The sequence below is a fragment of the Nelumbo nucifera genome, chromosome 3 (genome assembly GCF_055504915.1).
Source record: "Nelumbo nucifera cultivar China Antique chromosome 3, China Antique-T2T, whole genome shotgun sequence".
Classification (NCBI taxonomy): Eukaryota; Viridiplantae; Streptophyta; class Magnoliopsida; order Proteales; family Nelumbonaceae; genus Nelumbo; species Nelumbo nucifera.
The window spans coordinates 62,470,430-62,497,625 of NC_142651.1; the positions used below are offsets into that span (position 1 = coordinate 62,470,430).

The 27,196-nt window shown below is 38.2% G+C and overlaps 2 protein-coding genes across 7 annotated transcripts in view; both read right to left on the reverse strand.

The window, feature by feature from the left end:
• Window positions 1-725: 725 nt before the first annotated feature.
• Window positions 726-11,172, reverse strand: LOC104609427 (protein FAR-RED IMPAIRED RESPONSE 1-like). Of its 4 annotated transcripts, none has more exons than XR_016084378.1 (4): window positions 10,864-11,172; window positions 8,092-10,165; window positions 7,917-7,978; window positions 726-1,757 (listed from the first exon to the last, which is right to left on the reverse strand). XR_016084378.1 is itself a non-coding variant. In XM_010275741.3 (3 exons), the coding sequence occupies exons 2-3, from the start codon at window positions 10,126-10,128 to the stop codon at window positions 7,970-7,972; spliced, it is 2,046 nt and encodes a 681-aa protein (XP_010274043.2). In that variant the 5' UTR covers window positions 10,129-10,165; window positions 10,864-11,172; the 3' UTR covers window positions 7,656-7,969. The 4 variants fall into 4 exon arrangements, 1 of the variants encoding a protein (XP_010274043.2); XR_737263.3 differs by having other exon boundaries at window positions 7,911-7,978; XR_737262.3 differs by having other exon boundaries at window positions 7,850-7,978.
• A 4,971-nt stretch (window positions 11,173-16,143) lies between these two features.
• BGAL9 (beta galactosidase 9) overlaps window positions 16,144-27,196 on the reverse strand; it is a 162,676-nt gene continuing 151,623 nt past the window's right edge. For 2 of the 3 annotated variants that reach the window (XM_010275743.2, XM_010275742.2), the window contains 2 exons: window positions 16,789-17,137; window positions 16,144-16,483 (listed from right to left, as the gene is read on the reverse strand). In XM_010275743.2, the coding sequence (XP_010274045.1) occupies window positions 16,337-16,483; window positions 16,789-17,137 (496 nt within the window). In that variant the 3' untranslated portion in view covers window positions 16,144-16,336. Of the gene's footprint in view, window positions 16,484-16,788; window positions 17,138-27,196 lie in introns of those variants that run through there. The other variant, XM_088901849.1, reaches the window with a different exon arrangement.

Sequence of the window (27,196 nt, forward strand, 5' to 3'; positions counted from 1 at the left end):
GTAAACATAATCAAACACGTACTTCATGTATCAATGGGTCATCGCCCCAAACAGTTCAATTACGTGGATCCGATGTATCGCCTGTGTGGTTGCTAATGTATAATGAGTTGGAATGTTTCGGTGCTTTTCGATGCATTGAAACATTCCATGCAAACAATGGCATATGGGTTTGGATGGAGAAAACAGACCTTGTTTTATTCACCGCCAAGACCCCTTCCCCCCTCACTGCTACAAATCCTTGCCATTCGGCCGTCGTCGGTATGTTAGCAATAGATATTTTCATTTTTGTTTCTGTTTTGTTCAAGAAAACTATTCTATCTCATTGTTTTTCGCATTCAAGGTTTCTATCATTTTCTCATTGAAGATTTAGAACGCAATCTATACCAAATACCTCAGTGTTTGGCTATGCCAGTAGGTATACATACTATCTTTTTGTCGTTTTTTTTTTTTTTACTGTTTTGATAGACAAACTCATAAATCTCACCATTTTCTCATTCCCAGTGTTGGAAGGAGTTCAAAGTTCAGACTTCTTCCTAATCTGTTTTTTTTTTTGGGTTGTCGTCTGTGATTTTGGCTGCCATTCTTCAGTCTTCACCCAACTTTGGTGGTGTAAGCAACAAGTACAAGGCAATAAGCAAGACGACCAAGAGGATGTGGATGAAAGTCGTGAAAACTGATTCTTCAATCTTCATACAAGAGATATTCACGCAATTCACGCCAAGGTGTTGGATCTAATTCAACAACGATTTTAACTGTTGCATTTTATTTTTTTACTGATAAATAATATAAAACAATCATACAAAGATTTTGGGCCGTTTGATAAGCATTATACAAATATAGGATGCAGGATTAATGTGCACCACCATACATCATATTGTCTAGCTACCATATGAAAAACGGTGGTAAAATCACCTTACCAAACAGCAAAATCTGAAAATCGGTTGCTCAGAGCTTACCTGGCAGAAATGAAAAATGGGTAAACATGTTTTTTTGGGCGTAGGCATGTTTTCTCGAAAACCGGGCCCAAAAACAGCCACTTTACTTAACACCATCCAAGTGACTTTCCCACCTGGGAGAAAAGTTTACAAAATATAATGGGAATAAAAAGAATATGGGTAAGTAAGTGAACTTTCTTGGATAAGTGTGGGCATGTGCATTTACCCAGACAAGTGACCTTTTGAAAAAGGAACAAGGCCTATAGGCCGATGCTGTCATAGCTTATCATTTCCACTAGAAGGATATTCACCTCTACTTCTCAGTTGTATTCGGTTGCACCACAGGTTTTCTGGTGTAAACCTAACAGAGGTTCCACAAAGATCAATGTCCATGCAGCCATCTCTCCATTCAAAGCATCTGCAGGACTAGTGGTAAGAGATCATAAAGGCAATTTCATTTATGCTCGTCCCTGTCCAATCCCACTGTTCTCCAGCTGAAGCGGAATCCCAAGCATTTCTCTTTGGCCTGAAGTTTGCTGAAGAACTTCATCTCTCTTCCATTATTGGTGGTGACGCTCAATGCATTGTCAAAGTACCTGTTGGCAGATCACCTTGATCCTCCATGGCTGTTCATACTGTTTTAGCCGACTTCAGGACTTTACATGCTCACCTTCCTTCTTGCTCAGTTTCTTTTGTCCCTAGGAATGCTAATTGTGCTGCCCATTCTGTGGTGAAACAAGGTTTATCTCTTAATTATTTGCACTTGGTCAGCGGTTCCTGATTTTCTTTGCCCCTATCTTGTAAGTGACTCTGCAACTCTTTCTGAGCAAAGTTGAATGGATTAGCCTTCAGGCATTTTCTAGAAAAATAGTGTCTTGAGAGCATAACACATTTAAATAATGAAAGAAAACCCAATAGCCAACCTGGAAAAGTCCTTGGAAAAATAAAAATTTAACCAATTCAATAATTTGTGACTGAGAATGTTTCTAAGGTTCCAGCAAGCTCAACTGGTAAAGTCAGTAGATGCAGTTCTCAATGGTAAAGTCAGAAGAAGTAGATGCCTAAATGCTTGAGAACCAGAATCACCATCATGGATTGATTATACTACAGTTACCCCCCATAAAATGTAACAGAACTCGAATCACCTTCTGCTGCCCACTAGTCGCTACCCACTTCCCTCCTCACATTACACCTGATTACAACCTGTCCAATATTAAAAACCAGCTTCCATGTGTGAAACTAAACTATACGTCCATCCTGCTCTAAACCAGAAACCCAAGATCTCTATTTGTCCCATTCAAACTAACCCCTGTTCACCTTGCACTTCCCCAGAGCTCACAGCTCACAACACATTTCACTGGCATTTGAAGGTCTATTCACTGATGGCTGATACATCCACCATTTGCTTGTTTCTAGAAATATGAAAGTATGGTAGAAAGACATTAAAAGAATAAACAAAATCTCACCTCTCACGATAAAATCAAAATCCACAAAAGCACTATTTCTCTCTGTTGGGCAGCACTCAATCTGACATCAATCTCTGGCATCACCAGCCCTTTGGCTTGCTTCATGTACACTAAGTGAGAGGTCAATATAATGGTTCAAGACTGAAGGTGGCGATCAGAATTTCTGTTCAAAACCTAAAACTGGTTGCAGAGAAAGAGGTCTTATGTTAGTCTAATTAGATTGAATTGGTTAAATCTAAGGTTAGTTATTGGTTAAATCTAATTAGACTGAGAATGTAATTATTGAATTGGTTAGACTTTAGATTGAATTGGTTAAATCTAAAACTGGTTGCTGGGCCAGTTTTGGTCTTATGTTAGTCTAATTAGATTGAATTGGTTAAATCTAAAGTCATAATTAGACTAACATAATTATGACTGAGAATGCAGCATCAGCCCTTCCCACCAGCCTTGGCAGCAGTTAAACCTAAGTCTGGGGGTGATACAAAAAGGGATATAAAGAAGAAAGATAAGCGGGATCTAGTGTGTGAACATTGCAAGAAACCTAAGCATACTAAAGACACATGTTGGAAGTTGCACCCTCATCTAGTCCCAGCAAAACTGAGGAACAAAAGGGGTAATGCCCATATGGCTGTCAATACCGATTCTGCATCCTCATCGGGCACAAAAGGCACACCCCTAGACACCTTAGCTGTTGTTCGGGCTGCCCTAACTCAGTTGGAAAAGGAAGTTGGGAATTCAACTCAATCATCTCAGTCATCATCAGCTCCTTCCACATCAGCCTTTGCTCATTCAGGTACTCGGGCCTCAACTTATCATTCTTTAGCTCCAAGTAACATTGAACATTGTTGGGTAATAGACTCAGGTGCATCTGACCATATGACTAGCTTGCCATCACTGTTCACTACCTATCACTTATCTTCTGGTAGAGATAAAGTGTCCATTGTTGATGGTTCCCTTGTTCCCATTTCTGGCAAGGGAGACATCAAGTTGTCTAATACCATTTCCTTATCTTCAGTTCTGCATGTTCCTAAGCTTGATACTAACTTGCTTTCAGTCAGTAGTATTACAAAACATCAGAATTGTTCAGTAACTTTTTTTCCTGATCGATGTATTTTTCAGGACTTGGAAACAAGGAAGGTGATTGGACTGGCCGTAAGACAAATGGGATCTATTTGCTTGGAGAGAGTTCTCATTGGAAAGATCATGAAGATAGGAAGTCTTTTGTTTCTCAGTCTGTTAGTCTGATTATGCTTTGGCATAATCGATTAGGTCATTTATCCTTTCGGTCTTTGAAGAGTTTGTTTCCAAATTTGTTCGAGTCTGTTCAGATGTCAAATTTGAGATGTGAGAGTTGTGAGCTTGCAAAGCATTGTAGAACATCTTATTCCTTGAGTAATAAAAGCAGTAATTCTTTTGATGTTGTGCACACCGATGTTTGGGGCCCATATCACATCCCTTCTATGAGGGGGTACAGATATTTCTTGTTGTTTGTTGATGACTATACCCGTTTTTCTTGGGTTTACCTTATGCGCTCTCGAGATGAGGTTCCTGCTCTAACCCAGATCTTTCATCAGATGATTTTAACCCAGTTTGGGGTCAAAATCAAAATCTTCAGATCCGATAGTGCGAAAGAATACTTTACCAAGCCACTGGCCTCTTATCTACTTGATCATGAAATTATTCACCAGAGTACTTGCCCTTATACACCACAGCAGAATGGGGTTGCTGAGAGTAAGAATAGGGACATATTGGAGGTGGCTAGAAGCATTATGTTTAACTCCAATGTGCCTATCCGTTTCTGGGGCGATGCTATTCTTACAGCAGTGTATCTCATTAATCGAGTTCCTTCATGGGTTCTTGACATGAAGCCTCTCTTTACCTTTCTATACCCCGATAAAGAATTATTTACTGTTCCCCTTAAAACCTTTGGTTGCACTTGCTTTGTTCAGATTCTTGGACCTCATCGTTCCAAATTTGATCCTTAGGCCTCCAAATGCATTTTTCTCGGTTATGCACAAACTCAAAGGGTTATTGCTGCTATGAACCTACTTCTGGGAGGAGATTTGTCTCGATGGATGTTACTTTCTTTGAGGAGGTACCCTATTACCCTAGGGTTTCTCCTCAGGGGGAGAGTAATGAGAATGGGGTTAACTCATCAGAAGTTCCTTTACCTGTTCCATTGAGTGGGGTCAGTGGGAGTGGGGTTAACTCATCAGAAGTTCCTTTACCTGTTTCATTGAGTGATGAGGGATGTAATGGAGAGGATTGTCAGAGGTGTCAAGATTGGAGAGTCTATCACAGGCGGTGGAGGCAGGTTGATTTCGGCCATCAGCAGTTCAGGCCAGCCCCTGCGGATCCAGATCCAGGTACCACAGTCCCTTTATCAGATCCAGGTCCCCCTGAGATACCTTCCACTGTTGCTACTTTACCTTCTTTGGATGACCTTGACCTCCCCATTGCAGTCCGTAAAGGCAAACAACGTTGCACCACATCCACAACTCACTACATTTCCCAGTTTCTGTCCTATGATCGTCTGTCCCCCTCTTACAGGTCCTTTCTCACATCCATTGCTGATATTCCTATTCCCAGAACAATGCAAGAAGCCTTGTCAATTCCTGAGTGGAAAGATGCAATGAAGGTTGAAATGGATGCCCTTTTGAGGAATAATACTTGGGAACTAGTTGACCAACCTAAAGGAAAGAAACCGGTTGGATGTAGATGGGTATTTACTGTGAAACATAATGTTGATGGTTCCATTGAAAGGTATAAGGCCCGATTAGTTGCAAAGGGATTTACTCAGACTTATGGTATAAACTACTTGGAGACTTTTGCTCCAGTAGCAAAGATGACCACTATTCGAGTTCTGCTATCCCTTGCAGCCAGTTATTCTTGGCCCTTGTTCCAAATGGATGTTAAAAATGCCTTCCTCAATGGAGACTTACAGGAAGAAGTCTACATGCAGTTACATCCTGGATTTTATGATGCAGAGATAGGTAAGAAGGTTTGCCGGTTGAATAAAGCCTTGTATGGACTAAAGCAGTCCCCTAGAGCTTGGTTTGATAGATTCAAACAAGCCCTTGAAAAATTCGGCTATGTACAGGCCCAATCAGACCATACATTGTTCATTAAGAGAGTGGACTCTTCCTTGACTTTGCTTGCTGTATATGTGGATGATATTGTAGTGACAGGGAATGATAACAGTGAGATTGAGTCTCTTAAACAACTCCTTCATCAAGAGTTTGAGGTGAAAGATCTGGGAGAGCTACGATACTTCTTGGGTATTGAGGTTGCTAGATCTAAACATGGGATTTTTATTTCTCAAAGGAAGTATGTTCTAGATCTATTAGCAGAAACTGGAAAGTTGGGTGTTAAGCCTACAGATACACCTATTGAACAGAATCACAAGATCAGTGCAGAGGGTGGAGAGCCTCTTGAAGACAAAGCTATGTTCCAATGGTTGTTGGAAAACTCCTCTATCTTTGTCTCACACAACCGGACATCAGCTATGCAGTCAACATTGTCAGTCAATATATGCTCTCCTAGAACTACTCACCTCCTTGCAGTTGAGAAAATATTAGCATACTTGAAGAGATGTCCAGGTAGCAGTATATTATTCAAGAATAATGATCACATGAAGATAGAGGTCTATACAGATGCTGATTGGGCTAGGAGTGTTGATGACAGAAGGTCTATCTCTGGATATTGTGCATTTGTAGGAGGTAACCTTGTCTCCTGGAGGAGTAAGAAACAAAGTGTTGTTTCTCGTTCTAGTGTTGAAACTGAATATAGATCTATGGCTAATGGTGTGGCTGAAATCCTATGGCTGAAGTCATTATTTGAGGAGTTGGGTATTGCTTATGAGAAGCCATTAATGTTGTATTGTGATAATTATGTTGCTATTAATATAACTCATAATCCGATACAGCATGACAGAACTAAGCATATCGAAGTCGATCGACATTTTGTCAGAGAAAGGGTTTCGTCTCAAGAAGTGTCTCCCGTATATCACCTCCAACATGCAGCTCGCAGATCTTCTCACCAAAGCTGTTCCAAGGAAGAAATTAAAGGCAGACCTATGCAAGTTGGGAATGACAAATATCTATTCCCAACTTGAGGGGGAGTGTAGAGAACACTGATGTGGACCCCACTGTTGTGGTCCCCACTGTGTTCGTATGGCAGCATAGCATATGTTTTTTGTTAGTTGTGTCAGTGTTAGTTGGTAGTTATTTCAGTTTGTTGTTACAGCTTGTTATTTCAGTTTTTTTATTAGTTTATTTGCCATGTAAGCAATAAGGGCAATTCAGCCCTTTTACAATTAGTCAACATATATAAATATTAAGAGTGGGTCAGCAGATCATTATGATTGACCCTCTCTCTCTTTTCTAAAAAACCTTCGTGTGCTTCTTCTTTTCTCCCTCTCTTCTTCTTCTTTTCTTCTGAAATCTTTCTTTTTGCTTTCGAATTCAAGACTGATTGTAGTCTTGATTGACTACTCTATTGCAGCCAAGCTGCACTACTCCAACCATAGCCAACACCAATTAGGCCAAGTTTTACCATTTCTTCAAGCAGACTAATGTTCCTTTGTGTCCATTGTAATGGGTGCTCTTTTTTTTTTTGCAGTTAAAAAGCATTTTTACTAAAAAAAAACAATGCATTGGCAAGATCTCAATATTCATCAGTTTAAGATAACAGTAGCAAATTATTTATTCTGATTCTTGGTAGAGAATCTTCTCATCATATCATCAATAGGCCATGGAAGCAAATACCATGCTGAGTAAACAACTGGTGCTCTGCAAAACCATACTGAAAGTTTTAAACTCTTCTACTCATCTCAGTGCCTAAAAAAGGCACTACCTGTGCATCTCAAATTGAACTTTCAAAGGAAACATGAATTTGACTGCTATAACTCAGATTCAGATTTGAAGCAATAGCTTCTTCAAGTAATTTCAGAACACCTAGAAAGGTTAGGATTTCTTGTTTGAATGGGAAAAATTAGGAGAAGAGAGGTTTTGGGTTTCCAGTTTAAGAAGTAATGGAATGGACATTTAATTTCACACATGAGGGTTGAGCTCTCGTGTTAATGGACAGGTGGCAGCTGGGTAATGTGGGGAGAAATGCTGGTGGTGTCAAGTGGGTAGAAGATCCGGAGCCAGATTAATGAGGGAAGTTTTGCTACATAGGCCTTTTATTCAGTAATATACATGACTTGTTGCACAGAAAAAGGAAGCCTTCTTACTCCCAAGTAACTTTTCAATTTATAATTCTCAAAACAGAACAATGCTTGATAACCCAATATGTGGTGGCAATATAACTGACAAGGACTGGGGTGCCACTCTTAAATACACACCCCCTCAAATGTTGGCCTATACAATACATAGTCCAAAACTTTGTATTAGCCACATCATCTATCTACAGTACTAATAGACAAGGGATTGTACATGAACTGACCTAGATGAATTCAAGAACGTGATTTTACTAACTATATCAGTCATATTAGAGAATGTCATACCAACACCTGCATGCTCTAGCCAATTCCCTAGTTACCACCCCAAGTTGGCACCAATGAGTTTACTGTCCCTGCATATGCAAAATATAGTTTAACAATAGAACATTATAAACTATATCAAAGCCAAAAATGAAGATTGAAACTGTTTGCAGTTACATTTTAATTAAAGTTGAAAGAGACATACCTGACCCTTTACACTCTTGCGATTTCCAGCAGAACCCTTAATAGAACTGTTCACAATTGTGCATTGCCTAATAGCTTCCTCAAGTGCACAAACTGCAATATTATAACTCTCTTGAGATATTGATCCATCTTCACCCAATTTAAGGGCTCGTTGACATAAATCATTATAGCGTTGTACTCTAGATTGCACTACTTCTGTTCTCACTCTCGTAGAATACCTGCTTTTTGCATCCTTTGTCCATTGTTTAAGTATATAATGAGGGGGGATTGTTGATACAGTTGCAAATTGGAAAACAACCATTGCATGCCTACAAAGAAAACCTTTATATTCAAATAAATGACATAGACAAGATATCTCTGATTTTGATTCATCCCAAGTAACAATGAAGTCATGTTCTGCTTCAAAATCTTGGACCCTAAATATCATGGTGGTCCCATCTTGCCTCTCTTTTTTTGGTTGGCATGCAACTATACCCAATACCTCAACTTGAAACATTTTAAAGATTTCATGAGTGTAGATTGTTGACATTTGTTTCTCATAAGGTGAATGCGACTTCAAAGTAGGTATTCCATGCCATGTATCAATTTCTGCTTTGGATTCTTCTTCATATCTATCTTGCAAAAAGACTTTATATTGTTGGAAAAATTCTTTCAACATGGTTTTCCTCGTTAAATACTTGTCAAATGAAGAGTTAATAGTCTTAGATCGTTGACCAGCAGACATCCCTGCAAAGAAAGTGTCCTTCATGTATGTTGGGGCCCATTTCTTGCGATCTTCATACAATGATTTCATCCACTGATCTTCCCCAAGTTCAAAAGTTTGAACAATTTTCCACCACTGGCTTTCAAACTCTTCATCTGTCCATGACCTATAGATGCATTTATTAAACTCTGCCATAAAATTCTCATGGTTTTTAATTACATGACTAAGCTTATCTGGAATCTTTCCTAATATATGCCACAAACCAAACAGATGATGTGTGCTTGGAAAGATTTCTACAATAGCTGCTTTCATGGATTCAACCTGGTCAGTAACTAACACCTTTGGAGCAACTCCACCCATTGCTCTAAGCCATGTCCTCATTATCCAAAGAAAAGTAGATTTAGTCTCATCTGCAATTAAAGCACACCCAAAAAATGTAGGCTGAAAGTGATGGTTTGCTCCAATAAAAGGAACAAATGGCATTCTATACCTATTTTTTATATATGTAGTATCGAAAGATACTATATCACCAAAATAAGTATAATCATGCCTACCCTTCGGATCAACCCAAAACACATTTCTCAATCGTTGTTCATCATCCAAATCAATTGCATAGAAGAAGTTTGTGTTCTCTTCCTGCATACATGTAAAATATTCAAGCATAGCTTGTCTATCTCCTGCTTCAAGGTACAAATGTCTTTGATTTTCAACATCCCTCTCCAGATATTCACCATTATGCATGGGCATCATATGCATGAGACCATCCATGTTATCCCTATTTATTGAATTTGTACTCTCGTAGCTCCGGAAGTAATAGGATTTGGGTGGCAGAAGTTCATGGTTATGCTCCTTTATAAAACTAAATACAACCCATTTTCCATCTTTTGTTTTTTTCATATGCAAGCTTGCCTTGCATCCTATCTTATAACAAGGCCGTTGGTTCGCAACATCACCTGACTCTTTCTTTTTTCCTTGTCTAGAGCATGTAAAAGTTGTACTGATAAACTCCCGATTTGCCTTGGAACGAATGCTGTTTTTCTTTATACTCTCAAATCCTGCCATCCTAGCATATTCTCTATAAAATGAATATGCTTCATCTCTAGATTCAAATTCCATTCCCTCATAAGGTTCTAAATTTACATTCTCTTCAGTGACAACAAACCTCCTGGTAGAACTCATATCTGATTCCTTTTCACCACTCACCTCTCCATCAGTCATAGTATTTCCACCAAAATTTAGCCCAATATCTTCCATTACATGTTCATCTCCATCAGCATTCAGTCCAACATTTTCCATTTCATGTTCATCCACATGTGTCTCTAGATCAATTTCCATGAAGACAGTCTAAATCTTTAACCACACAGCACTTTTCCTGATAAAATTGAAGTATGAAAATTTATAAGTACTGAAATGAATGAAGGAAACTTTAACCCCCCCCCCCCCTCTCACTCCCACCCCCTTTTCTCCTTTTTTTCAGTAGGGTGGGGGTGTGCAAGAGGGAAGGAAATAAACAAAACAAAACCTGGTAGAAATACATGCACATTAAGACCAAATTGCAGTGTGACATCAATGAGGATACTAAAACAAGAGAATGCAAGATAATATAAGATCCACATACCGAGTACATATAAAAACAGGAAAAAAAAAGGCAATAACAAATCTGGCCTTCCAACCACTTTCTAGTCTCTCCATGTAAAATTGCACTCAGAATTTAAATCTTTCTCTTCTTCAGTTCAGTTTTTTCAAGCTTTACAAATATTCTGAACTAATTTCCCCACATATATGACTTTTAAGTTGGCATAAGTACCCACTTCAAAAGAAAACAACTGGGTTGATTTTCTTTTCTTTCCTTCTTCATCTACCAATTCACTTATTTCTTAGTTTCTATCTTGGGCTTTGAGTGAGAAATTAAAACTCATGATGAGTCGATTGACTACACCATCTACTTTCACGATGCTAAGTCCATGAAAACTGAACAGAGGATCAAAGAACCCTTGAAAGAAAATCACGCAACAGCAACATAACCAATCTATAATTTACCGGAAATCGAAAATTAAACCAAGAATATACCTTGTATTAGATAAGCACAAATGCACAGTATGATTTTCGCAAATCCACCAGAAATAACAAAAGCACAATTAGGGCTTCAGTTGGAAAGCTCGAATAACTAAGGAGTTCAGATCTTAAGGATAAATCTGCTCTAACAACACAGAGAGAGAGAGAGAGAGAGAGAGAGAGAGAGAGAGAGAGCTGGGCTCCCGATGGAGGCTAGAGATTTTTCTTTCTTCACGGATGATGGATCGGAGGAAAGGGAAATGCTAGCGCCACTCCCACCACGATATAGGTTTCTTTACTCGCAGGCTCGTAGTCGTAGCGAATTAGCGATGTACTAGCCAGTAGCCTCTAAGCGCAAAAGGACAAAAATAAAACACCCCTTATTCCTCTCTTGTAAATGTCTTCAAGCCGCAGTTGAACCCTCCGGTCTGACCAGTTGAACTGCGACCCAATCATGCTTCTGGTCCATTTCACCCTTGGACCGATTAAAAAAAAAATGTTTACTTGGTCAACGTCCTGGTGACCCATCTGGTTTTCATTAGACCTGTTCGATGGGTCACTGGTTAGACAGTAATTTTTTATTCTATTTTTGTATATTTCTAGCCATTTCATCACTAAAATCAGATATGTCCAACTCTTTTTTGTAATTTTTTACAATTTTCGTTATTTTTATACATTTTATCTATTATTTATTACCTACTAGATAACAATATGACTTAACTAAACTTTTTTTTACTTTGATAATTGAACCATTGACATGTGAAATGAAACCAAATTTATATCAATGCATCAAGAAAGCAATTTATATCAGTGCGAATACAAATGTGTAGAGTGCAAAACCTTATATTTTGTATTATTTCGTATACATTTACATTGTATATATTTGTCTTTGTACTCTTTTCAAACTAAGCTATGGGAAAATTTGGTTTATAATGAACAAACGAGTTCAGATGAGCAATCAACACATAGTGCCAAAAACGTTCCAACCAGCCATTGCAGCCGTACATTGGGAATGTCTCTCCATGAATGACAAGACAGAATAATCAATCTTTGTCTAAGTGGAGGGAGATATAAAGAATCTTCAAATTCTTAATTCTTGTATCATGTGAGAATTGCCCGGCAGAAAAGAATAGGTGATTTATCAGGATTATTGCATGCAAAGTTGGCAAATCAGCCATGAAGTTTCCTTTTCTCGAAGACTATGTTTGGTTTGAAAGAAAAGGTAGGGAAAGGAAGGGAAAGACAGGAAAATCAATACAAGGGTTGTAAAGGTTTCTCTACATTTCCCTACATTTTCCCAATTCAACCACCTAACCAATTCCTCAAACCTCAGGGTATCTAAACCAGCCTTTTTGATCTTGTCATATCATAAGAGAGTTATTCAAGGCGCCAAGGAGTCGTGTTTGCATCCATTTAACACATTAACCATAACAACAAAATCACTTTCAAACCATATTGACAAGTAGTCAGATCCCTTCAGCAAGCATATGCCATTGCATAATAGCTCTTGTTTCAACCTTTATATTGATCTTCATCTATTTATATCTATATATTAAAATGTAATGTATCAAGTTGCTTCAACCTCAATGGCACGTACCTAGTTTTAAAATTGAACAAAATAACTCGAGTGATAAATCATTGTTAAGACTTTAACTCTTCTCATTAACTCACTATTAGCTCTGTCTCTTTCAATAACTCATGCAACTAATTCTCTCTCCATTACTATATTAAATTGCCTATAAAATTCATTAACTTGAGAGTATCTATATTCGTTTTAAGTTATAACTATTAATAATAGATTAACTAGATTAATTATATTGAAATGGACATAGCCGATGATATATTATTTCGCTAAATAATCTACTTCCATTTAAAATTTAATTAATTTTAAGTTAGTTAATCAAGTAATAATGTGCATTTTAGAGTTAATATTATTTACTTCACCCCAAAAATAAAGTCAATGTTTTAAAATTTTACTTCACTCTAAGTCATGGGTCAATGGTTTAATTGTCCAGGTTGGATGAGTTAAACCGTGATCATCCATCTATATATGTATAATATAATATCATATAATATCTCTCTCTCTCTCACACACACACACACACACACACACATATATATATATATATATATATATACACTTTTTATTCTTACTTTTTTTATAAATAAAAGACATGAAAGTTGAAATTTAAGGCCAAAAGTTGAGCTTTTCTTTGTATAGTGAGGCAGCAAAGATTGTGAAAAGTTAACCCAAAAAAAAAAATACCCCAATCAAACAACCGAGCACAAAATGGAGGATTGTCAGTTTACAATCTTTTTTATGTATCTATTCTTTTTGTTCATTTGTTAAAGAGATGTAAGATTTAAATAAAGGGAATTGAATGAGGTGAAAAGTAGTAGTTCAACTTACAATTTAAACCTCATAGTTAAATAGGGATTATATTCAAAAATGAGTATTCTAGTCAAAAGAAAGTTCTACAATCTTATTCATATATTCAATAGTAGTGTAAATATAGAGTTATAGATGTATTCAATTTTTTCTATAATTCTTTTTTGTATTTCTATGTGTAAAAATAATTCTGATATATCACACTTACTTTTTGTTTAATATGATAATTATATAATATTATACATGTGCATTTTTTTCGCAAAATTTATGTAATTTTTCATTTTTTTATTTTATATTCTATTAATTTTTATTATTTATTTATGACATTAAATGTTAATACATTTGACCCAAAAGTTGAACTATTGATCTTTTCCAAATAGTAAAATAATTTTATTTTTGGTTAGTTCTAAATTATGTATTCCATTATCATTATCAATAAAAATAATTCTTGTTTATTACACTTATTTTTTAATTTGATTAATAAAAATGTCATAAATGTGTTTAATTTTTCCACATTTTTGTAATTTTTTTATATTTATTTCTATTTTAAAAATTTTATTACTTAACTCTGACTTCATATGTTGATCAATTTGATTCGGATGGTTGAATTGCTTAGCCACCACTTGGATAAAGAATGGTTTTGTTTTCAGTCGATTTTAAAATATATAGGTTTATATTGTCAATAGATCTAATTAGTAGCATTTATTAGTGAAAAATAACTTAAATATAGGGTTAATAAGAGAAAATGAGAGTTAATACCTTTAAGTATAAGACTTAATGAGAGGGGATTAAATGAAGTGGAAAGTAATAATTGAAGTTATATTTTCAACCCTTACAATAATAGATGGAATAAATAGACAAAAATGAGCATTTTAGTAGCCATAAAAGCTGGCATTAAAGTTGTAATAAAATGACTTTTATACCCTTTTCTCAAACAAATAAATAGAGGGTAATTTTAGTCCAAAGAAAATTCCACTTTCTATTCACACTATTGTATATAGTGTAGATTATAGTAGAGTTTAGATGATTAATGCAATTTCAACCATCTTAATTAAAGTTTATGAAAATACAAATTTACTCCTTAGATAACTCAAGTTGAAGGGACAAATTTTGTTCAATGAAAATTCCAAAATATAACACCACATTCAAACTTTTATAAGTAGCATAAATGATTTTAAGGCAGTCTTTTTAATAGTTTAAGTCCTGAAGTTGAGAATAAGAACAATGAAGAGAAAGATTAGAGTTTTCAGAACTCAGAATGCAAAGGGAGGGAATGAGTGAGTTGAATAAGGGAATGCTCATATGTGTATGGAATAAAGAATTTTAGTACTTTTCTAAGACAGTTAAGCTCAAATCCCTAGGCTGATTTGATAAGGGGCACACATCAGATTGCAGATCGGGGACCAACTATTGGTCTACACAAGCTATCATTATCACCTCTTTGTGATTTTATCATGTGTTGCCTGCGGGTGGCCTTTGTAGAGAACACGTGTTGCATGGAGATCATGCACTTTTCTATCCACGGGTTTGCATGGCTATCTTTTCGGGGGACCACAATCGGTTGGTAGGCATCATAGCGACTAGCCGCGGTTCATAACCATGCTGTCATTGTCATCATGATTTTTAAAACGACTCGGCAACCGAATCAGTCAGGGGTCTAGTTATCGGGTCGAAAGGTTTGATCATTCAATCAGAACGGTTGATTCATTCTGACAAAAAAATAAAAAATATTTAAAAAAAGATTAAAATCGTTCGAACGATTAACCAGTCGGTTCAACGGTTTATTGACCAAAATCAACGATTTTAGGGAAAAATAGAACCGATCAGATAACCGGTTCCTAGTTTTTCCGGTCCGACTGTCCAATCCAGTCTGATTTTGAAAACCATGATTGTCATGCCACAATGGGTGATTGCAGTTATCCAAAAGGCAGATTTGCATATGTGTGACCATGACTCTTGACATTATTTCGTGGCCAAATTGTCATTGTCATGCTGCGACGGTGATTGCAATTATCCTAAAGGCAGTTTTGCATACTTGCGTGACCACAAGTCATGGCATTCAAGCGTATTTATATCTTTCTACTGTACGCTGTACCCATGCATATCAAAAACATATCGCAATACATATCCATTTCCTAGCTTACCAATACGATGTGCGATATGATATTTTGAACCTTTGATGAAGACAAGTCAATATTGATTGTTTTAGTTCTTTTTCACCAAATGTATCATTAATTAGCTGGTTATTTCCAATTAAATTTCAAATTTGAAGGTGGAACGCCTGTGTGAAAATAACTCTTACTACTAGACCATATCTTAATAACTTGACAGAGAAAGATGGTTTCAAGTCACATTTTATAGAAAGTGAAATTAACAATTTTCGACAATGAATATAATTTATATTGGTTCCCTACAATTCATATACAAGTTTTGATTCTTTAACTTTTTCCAATTTTTCTTGAGTGTATCTCACGAGCAACGTACATCATCATCATCATCTAAGCCTTATCATGTTTTACTATTTCATTCTATTCAGTACCATATCTTTTCTTTCTTTCTTTTGTTTTGTTGATGAAATGGGAAGAGGGGCTACACAGAATGGGGGGTCGCACGTCCCCCGAAATCCAAACAATTAGGGTCTAGGAAGGTTTTCTAAATTATGTGTGCTTAAATCATTTTTTACTCACACTTGACATAGACAAAATATAGTGTCATATTTGTCTATATTCAATACCTTATTTCTAGTCATTTCAGCATGACCCTGGTGATTGCTAAACTGGCAACAACAATCTTGTCCACCATCTTCAATTGCTTATGGGAGAATGATGATAGGTAGTTGGATTAGTTTTCCAAGTCAAGTAAAACCCCATCCGAAACTTTCCATGTAGACAATGGATTCTAAAAAATGGACAAGTAATTGGAAGTGGAGTTGCATTATATTCATTTTTTGTACACGTTTGTTGACTTATACCAACATTCTTATCAGTATTGAAGTGGCAAATAAAACACATCTACAGAGAAAGCAGTTTCTGGAACACATCTTCTTACAAAGGACTTAGCTAGATTTCACAATTTGCACTGTATTAGATAATCATTACATCATAACTGAGCTACACCGGGTCCAGAATCAGTGGATGATATGCAGTTTGCCTCCACTGCTAAAGTCTTGACGATTCCATGACAGGGGTCAACTCCAAATGCGGCATTTGAAACATTTAAGGAACAGCTATTTTTTCCTTGACATGCCTGAAAATGTCTCAAAAAGTGGAAATTATTATCGATGCTGATGAAATCTAGTGCATGGTGGCAGCCATGGCAATGAACCTTGTCTCTAGACTCTCTACATGCTCATGCTCTCCATGATGAGTGTATTGATGCATTGATCCAAATTACTTGATTGATGGGAGAAGCTCTTGAATGGATTTTCAATAAAATATGTGCTATGTTAGAGAGAGAGAGAGAGAGAGAGAGGGAGAGGACAAAATGTCAAATGCATGTAGAGAACAGGCTCACCATGACACCATACTTGTACATGTTGACTTCGTACTTACCTCAGATACCACTGACATTGAACTTGGAGCATGGCAATTACCCATTGAGAATTGTCTGCAGCTTCCTTGAGGAGTACCATAACTAGCAAATGTTATGGTGGAGATTGTTTGTCCATCATCACAGCGCAGTTTCATTTCTGGCGCCACATCATTGAGTGATATCTTTCCCTGGATAACATCTTCATGTGACCAGATGCTGAGAGGTGGATAGTAGGATTCAGACACTTGAGCACAGATAGTTTTAGTAGAATGAGACTTGACAACTATTTCCAATGGGTTTCCTCCTGTTTCTTCAAAGATGACAAGTAAATTGTTTGATGCCCGCAACCATGATCTGGGGACATGATACCTGGAAACAGTAGGCATTAAGAACCCAAAATAGCATTCCAGATATTCATATGTATGCACAGTTTAATATGTCCAATGGCACTGTTTTGTACTTTTCAAATTCTTTTTGGGTTGAAAAGCTTGCTCAAGGAAGATAGGTAAATATCTTTTCTTTGTCTATGCCAAAGGGAAGATTTTTTGTCAAAGAAAAAAGAATCTTACTAAATCTTTTTGTATGGATATAACTTATAACATGATAATTTTAAATCTTATGATTAATAGAAACATTGCATTCTGCTCAAGCCAAAAGCAAATGGCCCAAAAGTTAGGTGGGCTAAAAGGTAAGAAAATGCAATAGAGAATCTGAAAATTTAGTTCATTTATCCAGAAAAAGCATCTGATATAGTCCCTAAAGAGATAATATGGTGGGTTCTTGAAAAAAGGAATACTAATAGATATCTGGACAACAACAATGCCACAACGCCTGTAGGAAGGACATCAGAGTTGCAAACAACAATGAGACTTCACCAAGGCTTAGCACATGGCCCTCATTTATTTGCACAGGTTATGGATGAATTAGCTAAATATATTTAGTAGGAGGTTCGATGGTGCATGTTGTTTGCTGATAACATAGTATTAATTGATGAAACTAAAGAAAGATTAATTGCAAAATTAGATTTTACAGACAAATACCTTAAAAACAAGAGGTTTTAAACTAAGGACTAAAGTAGAATATATTCAACGTAAATTTAAAATAGTAGGGGCCAAAACCAGGGTACATTTTGAAGAGCAAAAGATATCTGAATGTGACCTCTTCTTCCTCTCTTCTTTTCCGTTCTTCTCTCCCACTTCTGTCTATTTTCTTCTAGGTTTTCATGGTATTAGAGCTGGGATCTGGGCTCTAATCATATTCAGATTGTGGTTCTCACCTGAAACTTGCCTTTTTTGGTTGGAGAAGGAGAAAATTCAAATAGGACTGAGCTAGACTTTTGTTTCTTCTCTTTTTTCTCTCTCTTGGTCGCTGTACCAAGAGAAAAGCTGGTTAAAGAACCTAAATCTCGGACAGCTGAACATGATAGCATGGTGATGTCTTGGCTCCTAGGTTCGATGATGGGCTGAAACTTCTTGTGGGGTTTCGGAACAAGCTAAGGCAACGTACTATGAACAGAAACATTATGCCAAGATCTATTAACTTCAGGCAGAATCTTCTACCTGTAAATAAGGGGATCACAGCCTATCTACATACTATTTAGCTAATCAGCTCTTACTTCAGTTCCAAAGGCTGTTGTTGGAGTAGACTCATCTCCTCATCCAGTGCAGGTCACCACTGAACGACCACCGATCCGACAAGTGTATACACGTCGAACGACACCGGCCCCTCCTCCTGCTTCTACCTCATCTGCGGATCCTCTCATGGCTCCTATTGCTGAACCTTCAGACCTTGACCTACCCATTGCCTTACGGAAAGGTAAACGTAGTTCTACACTCCATCCCATTTCCAATTTTGTTTCATTATCTCGTCTTTCTACCTCACATCGCCAGTTTGTTTCACTTTTGTCTTCTATTTCTATGCCTAACAATGTTCAAGAAGCTCTTAGTTCACTTGGATGGTGGCGGGCAATGGAGGAGGAACTTTCTGCTCTTCAACATACTCAAACGTGGGAACTTACTACTCTCCCACCTGGTAAGCATGCTGTGGGATGTAAATGGGTGTATACTGTGAAATACTTTCCAGATGGTAGTGTGGAGCGTTTGAAGGCCAGACTTGTTGCTAAAGGTTACTCACAGTTGTATGGTGTGGACTACATGGAGACATTCTCTCCGGTGGCTAAAATTGGTTCCGTTCGTGTCCTAATTTCCTTGGCAGTTATGTATGATTGGCCTCTCCTTCAACTTGACATAAAGAATGCCTTCCTCCATGGTGATCTAGTGGAGGAGGTATATATGGAGCAACCACCTGGGTTTGTTGCTCAGGGGGAGGGTGGTAAGGTGTGCAAGCTGAAGAAAGCAATTTATGGGTTGAAGCAATCTCCACGTGCTTGGTTTGGAAAGTTCATCGAAGTGGTGAGGAGTTTTGGAATGAAGCAATGCCAGGTTGATCACTCAGTGTTCAGCTATGACTCAGAAGCTGGGAAGATTTTATTAGTGGTCTATGTGGATGATATTGTCATCATTGGTAGTGATAAATTGGGGATTGGAAAACTAAAGGTATTTCTGCAAAATCATTTTCAAACAAAGGACCTTGGAACATTAAAGTATTTCTTGGGAATAGAGGTTGCCAGGTCAAAACAAGGTGTGAATCTGTGCCAAAGGAAATATGTCCTTGATCTATTGGAAGAAACATGACCGATAGGTGCAAAACCGGCTGAGACCCCTATGGAACCAAATGTTAAGTTGAGTAGTGATACAGGAGAAGTATTTGAAGATGCTGGAAGGTATAGATGACTAGTCGGAAAGCTGAACTATCTGACTATCACGAGACCCGACATCTCCTTTGCAGTCAGTGTGGTGAGCCAATTCATGCAGAACCCTCGTATACCTCACTGGGATGTAGTCCTTAGAATTGTGAGGTATCTGAAAGGAGCTCCAAGCTATGGGCTATTGTATAAACCAGGAGGAAAACTTGAAGTAGTTGGGTATACAGATGCAAATTGGGCAGGCTCAGTGAGTGATAGAAGATCTACTACAGGCTATTACACATTTCTGGGAGGAAATCTTGTGACATGGAAGAGTAAAAAGCAGACGGTTGTGGCTAGAAGCAGTGCTGAAGCCGAATATAGGGCCATGGCTCACACTACCTGTGAATTAGTGTGGCTGAGGAATCTCCTACAAGAAATTGGGTTTCACATGGATAAACCTATGAGATTGTACTGTGACAACCAAGCTGCATTCCATATCTCATCCAATCCTGTCTTTCATGAGAGAACAAAGCACATAGAGGTTGATTGCCACTTTGTGAGAGAGAAGGTTCTTGCTGGAGAGATAAATACAGAACATGTGGGCTCCAATGACCAGTGGGCAGATTTGTTTACAAAAGCTCTAAGCTCAGGGAAAGTGAACTATCTATGTAACAAGCTGGGATTATATGACATATATTCTCCAGCTTGAGGGGGAGTGTTAAGATGTGCCGAATAGGGGTAGTTTAGTCTTCTTCTGTTTATTAAGTAACTTGCTTATGTGGCAGTGTTATTAGAGTTATTTTTTCCTCTGCCACAACTTCCCCCTGAGTCACAGCCACCCCGACCAATCATGGAATTGCCACAGCCCCCTCTGAGATGACCTCCCCCTCTTGTACTATGTCCACCACCTCTAGCTGTCACAAGTGCTGATCTATCAGACTGTGTGGGGTTCTCTGTCTGTCCCAAAGAAATTCTACGAAGTCTTGAGAATACTTCCTCAAGTGTAGGAAGAGTAGAGCCCCCCAATATTTGAGCTCTAACTGGTTCATATTCCGACTTCAGCCCACTAAAAATCTTGTAACATCTAGCTGCTCCCTTTGCTGTTGCTGAACTTGAATATCTGGAGTAAGGGGATGATAGACATTGAGTTCATTCCTTATATTCTTCATGCAGGCATAGTACTCTTCTAGTGTTTTGGTTCCTTGTTGTAAATCAAAGTACTCCTGATACAACTGATATACTCTTGTTGTGTTATCTTGTCCAGAATATAGCTTCTTAGCATGCTCCCATATATCCTTAGCCGTATCAAGGAACATGAAGTTGGCACTGATTTTGGGTTCCATACTATTCCACAACCAAGTCATGATTTGAGCATCTTCTTGTTCCCAATCATCAAACCCTAGAGAGTCAACCGATGGCTTCTCATCTCTTACATGCTTTACTTTCTTCTTTGCCTTGAGAAAAACTTCCACTGATTTAGCCCATGGAACATAGTTCTCCCCATTTAACTTAATTGAGGTAATTTGTACCCCTAGGTAGTCGGAGGAAATTACTACACTAGGTTTCTGATCATTGTAGCCATCTCCTATTGCTGCCATTGTACTCTTTCACAGTTGCCTCTAACTTTACTTCTTAGCTACAAGCTGATTGATGTTGTTCACAGTTTGATATTTCAGCACCTATTGCAGCCTCTAAACACAACAGTGGAAGCACACACTTGTTTTTATTCACACTACTGCTGACTTCACACACTTACGTCCCACATAAGCATCGGTTTACCATTCACTAATCACAAGTAGGCCCTCTTACAACCACTCAAAACAAATTGTGCATCACAAGCACCACAACACAATCAAATCTGCTGCACCCAGTTCAGATTTGTTTAACACACCTAAGAGGGCATTACACAACCACAAGGAGTTCGGCAAGGTCACTGCATTCTACCTTACACCACTCGGCCACTTACAGCAGCCCTAACACCACTTAACAACTTACAGCAGCCCTACACCATTCAACAACTTACAGCAGCCCTACACCATTCGGCTACTGCACACACAGCCCTTCCTAGGGCAACAATGAACCTAGTTCTCTAGGTTCTAATCAATACTAACAGCTTCTTGTAGGGTTTCTACCCAGAAATATAAGTAACACTAGAAGAAGAGAGAACCGACCTTCCTTTGAGAATATCAATCAACCATTCATTGCTGAAGTCACTTTCCTTGTTGAAGAAGGTTATGCGCAGCAGAGAGACAAGCTGTAATGTTTCTGACCTAGGGCGAACCAGTTCTCTCCATTGACTGACCAGAAACGAAGGTGAAGAGTCACGAACAAAGCTGAGGTGCTTTACCAACTGACGTAGGTCAGGAGCATGGCTCTGATACCATGTTTCGACTGCTGCTACAATAGTCCGAACAGGAAGAGGAGAAGAAGAAGAAGAAGAAGAAGAGAAGAAGAAGGGTCTGTCGAAAAACTGATGGTTAACCCATCCAGTCGACCCCCTTAATCTATATTAGATTCTAATAATGTTTACAAAGACAGAAATGCCCTTACTTAAGTGTGGGGCAGAGTAACTCTAATAACACTGCCACATAAGCAAGTTACTTAATAAACAGAAGAAGACTAAACTAACCCTATTCAGCACATCTTAACAGAGTGGAAAAGTGATGAAGATGCAAAGGACTATAAGAAGCTTGTATCTCAGCAATGTGTGTTTGCTCTCTTGTTGGGTCTGAATCCCATATATGGACCATTCTGTGTGTAGATTTTAGGAAGTAGGTGTGAGCAGAACCAAGAGCAAAGAAGAGCAGATTCAGGGGTGTCTTGAATAGTTGACCCCCACCCAAAGAGCCCCTTTATATTAAAAGATATGTACAGTTACAAGAATGCCCTTATAGGGCTGAAAGATAAAAAAGAACAAATAAAACAACAAGTGTACTGTACAATAGGGACTATACTAATAATATACATCAAGATGTATCTCCACACTCCCCCTCAAATTGATGCGTAGACATCAGCATTAGTTTGCCCATAAGAAAGAGGTGTCAAACCTGAGTCATGGCCTTGGTGAAGATGTCGGCAATCTGCATGTCAAAGGCTGCATGGGGAAGGGATATAGAGCCAGCAATGAAAAGATCTCTAATAAAGTGTCAGTCCACCTCATTATGTTTAGTCCTCTCATGGAAGACAAGATTAGATGCAATCTTGATAGCACTTGTATTGTCTGCATATAGAGGGGTAGGAGTAGGAAGTTGAGTACCAAGATCCATGAAGAGAGTCTTCAACCAAACTATCTCACTACAGGCAAAAGACATGGCTCTATACTCAGCTTCAGTAGAAGACTTAGAGACAGTTTGCTATTTCTTACACTTCTAGAAGATGAGAGAATCACCCATGAAGACACACCACCCAGTAGTAGATCAGCGAGTGTCAGGACAACCAGCCCAGTCTACATCATCATAAACTCTCAACTGTATGGGTGATGAGGAGGAGAAAAACAGTCATTGAGAAGTTGTGTCTCTAACATAACGAATGATGAGATGAACAATAGTCATATGAGGTTGACGAGGGGCACAAACAAACTGATTAACGACCTGAACAACATGTGAAATAACAGGCTGAGTCATAGTGAGATAGATCAAAGATCCAATAAGCTAGCAATACAAAGTAGCATCGGGAAGAACTAGGCCTTCAGATTTAAACAATTTGACATTCAGCTCCAAAGGGGTATCAACGTATTTCTCATCAGTAATTCTAGCTAATTTGACGAGATCAAAGGCATATTTCTACTGACAAATGAAATACCCCCAACTACTACAATGGACTTCCAAACCCAAGAAATAAGTAAGAGAGCCCAAGTCCTTCATGTGAAAGGAGTTATGAAGTAAGGACTTCAACTCACAAATTCTGTCATGATCATCCCCAGTTAAAAGCATGGCATCAACATACAACAGTAGAATGGTAATACCCTAGGGCCTTCTCCTAACAAAGAGAGATTAATTAGAGGAACTTTGGCTATAACCAGCCACAACATCTCGAAAACGCTCACACCAAGCCCGGGGTGCCTACTCCAGACCATATAGGGATTTCTTTAGGCAACAAACACGTGAGGAATCACTACAATATCCAGGAGGAGGCCTCATGTAGACTGTCTCCTTCAGTTGACCATGAAGAAAAGCATTCTTCACGTCTAATTGGTAAATAGTCCAGGAATGGACAACAAGCAAGGCTAGAAGAACGTGAACAGTAGTGATCTTAGCAACTGGGGCAAATGTTTCTTCATAATCAATCCCATATTCTTGACTGTATCATTGGGCAACTAACCAAGCCTAATATCGATCAAGGAAACCATCTTATTTTAGTTTGATCGTGTAGACCCAACAACTCCCAATAATGGAAGCATCTGGAGGAGCAAGCACATGATCCCAAGTATCATTCTCATGGAGGGCTTGAATCTCGGCATCCATGGCTTCTTTCCAATGATGACTCCTAATGGCTTGTTAATAAGAACGAGGAATATCTGTGGAAGAAAGTACAATAGAAAAAGAGCTATGGCTTAAAGGAAGACCATAGCGTTCAGGAGGCTAAGAAATACGAGTAGAACGATGAAGCGGAATAGGAGAACTACCATTTGAAACAGAAGGATCTTGGGGAAAAATGTCACTTATAGGAGGTGTAGGAGGAGGATGCTCTGGACCGGGTGGAAGGGGGGTAGTAGGTACAGAATCTGGGACACGTGGCCCCTTGCAAGTGGAGACGAAAAGATCTTTCTCAGCAGAGGAAGTAGGAGTGTTATCTGAATCAAAGTCCTGCAAAACAGAGATGGAAGGAGCAGACAATCTAGCAATTCTAGCAAAGAAGGAAATATGTTCAAGAAACACAACATTCCGTGAAATCCGAATACGACGAATACCAGGGTCATAACACAAGAATCCTTTGTGGTTAGGACTATATCCCACAAAGGCACGCATAGCAGACTAAGCAGTTAATTTAGAATGTTCACGAACAGAAAGATGTACAAAACAAAGACAACCAAAAATAGGAAGACTAGATTAGTTTGGGGAACGACCAAAATGTTTTTGAAGGGGAGAAGTGTTGCCAATAATAGAAGGAAGATAGCTAATCAAATACACAACTTTACTAGCTACTTCTACCCAAAACGAAATTGGAGTGTGAGATTCCTATGGTAATGTCCACACAACACTAAGGATATGTCCATTCTTACGTTCAACTACACCATTCTGTTGAGGAGTGTTTGGACAACTACGCTGAAATTGGATTCCATAACTCCTCAAGTAGACCTAAAAGGTTCCATCTCTATATTCTCCCCTTGAATCTGAACGGAGGATGCTCATATTACTTTTGAAGCAAGTTCGCACCATAGTATGGAATAATTTAAATGTTGCAAAAACCTATGATTTGTGTCATAGAAAATAAATCCAAGTGTATCTAGTACATTCATCTATAAACAATACAAAGTATTTGTATCCCAATCGTGAAGTAATAGAAGCAAACCAAACATCATTGTGTATAATCTCAGAAGGTGTAGTGGGATGCTCAGAAGTGTGGAAAAAAGTTAAAACATGACTTGTAGAGAACACTGATGTGAACCCCACGACTGTGGTCCCCACTGTGTTCGTATGGCAACACAATATGTATTCTTTGTTAGTTATGTTAGTGTTAGTTGGTAGTTATTTCAGTTTGTTGTTACAGCTTGTTATTTCAACTTTATTATTAGTTTATTTGCCATGTAAGCAATAAGGGCAATTCAGCCTTTTTTACAATTAGTAAACATATAAATAGTAAGAGTGGGTCGGCAGATGTGAATATTCGACCCTCTCTCTCTCCTTTTCTAAAACCCTTCATGTGCTTCTGCTTTTCTCCCTCTTTTCTTCTTCTTTTCTCCTTCTGAAATCTTTTTTTTTTTTACTTTTGGATTCAAGACTAATTGTAGTCTTGATTGGCTACTTGACTTTTACTCAAGCAATAGGCAGTGCAAGAAATATCAAAAGTATGAACAGGAGGAATTTTATTCTTAATTAAACCAAAATCAAACAAAAACTTCAATTTTTGAGAATATGGATGACCTAATCGTTGTGCCATAAATCCCAAACATTATTTCTATGACTCAAGAAGGAACCAGACATAGAGGAACTAAGATAAGCTGAGGATGCTACTGATTGAGATTTCTTGAACTCCAGCGCAAACGGACAACCCAACTTACACCCCCTTCCCTTTCACCTTCCCAGTGTACCGGTCCTATATCAAGCAACCATCATGAGAAAAGGTGGGAACATTTCCTTCATTAACAAGTTGGCCAACAGAAATCAGATTAGTAGTAAGGCTGGGCACTAAGAGGGTTTTTGAAAGAGGGAAGGGCATAGTGGAATATAGTTTAAGGGATAAACCAATAATGTCTAACATTTTACCATTGGTAGTAACAATGTGTTTATCGTGAGTTTCAGTAAATTGATTTGGTTGGTTGAGATAGGATCTTGTCATATGATTGGTGGCACCTGAATCTATAATCCAAGCATGTGAAGGAGAGGAACAATATCTAGAGAACTTACCAAACAAGCCAATAGCAGAAAAAAGAGAGGAAATGGCAGAGAATGCCAATTTCTGAATCTTTTCCTCGTCCATAGGTCCAATAGAATCACTTTTCATGGAAGAATCACCCATAGTGGACACAGTGTCAGTGTCTGTCCATCTGTTACCTAATAAGCCCAAGGCTGAGTCTTTTGAGAACCCTTAATTGGTCGGACTGGACAATCTGGAATGATGTGACCATATTGCTTGCAATAGGTGCACACATTCTTCTTATTACAGTGAGAAGCAATATGTCCAAAACCCTTACACTCATAACACTGGGTTTTGGAGAAGTCCTTGGAGGTTGACTTCTTACCTCCGTGAGATACAAAGGCTGTTTCAGCCCCAATTTCAGTCATCTTTCCATTAAACCCAGCTACAGTGAGAAGCCTAGTCTCTTCCCTCAGTAACTCCCCCAAAACAGAATCCAAATCTGGAAGTGTTCCTCGACTCAGAATATTGGACTTGATTATCTCATATTCAGGTCTAAGCCTCATCAAAAACTGATATACTTTCCTCTTCTCAAAATGTTTATGGAGATATCTCGCGCATTCTTCTGAGTCCGAGGGATCAATATGGACAAGTTCATATTCAGCCCACAAATCAAGAAAGCCTGCATAGTATTCCTGTATTCTTCTATCTCCTTGACAGTAAGCAAATATCTCTGATTCTATTTGATACTATCTAGACATATTGGATTGTTGATAAACTTTCTTCAAATATAAATACATTTCATAGGTTGTTTTCATTCTCCTCATAGGTACATCAATATGAGAATCAGTTGAGCTGAGAATCTAGGAAACAATCTTGCTGTTATCTAGTTTCCATTGTTGTAAGGCTTTGGCCTCGGTCTCAGCTGGTCTAGTGACAGTCCCATTCAGGTGTCCTTCCAAACCTTTTCCTTCAACATACAAATCAAAGTGGAACTTCCACATCATATAATTCTATCCATTCAGTTTCACAAGAATAATATCCACTCTGTCTAAAGCCATTACAGCAGAAAACAATAAATCACACACACACAAAAAGCCAAAAACAGGTTCGGAAATAGTCCAAATACCAGTCCAAACAGCAGTCCACTTCTGCCCAAGAGAGGG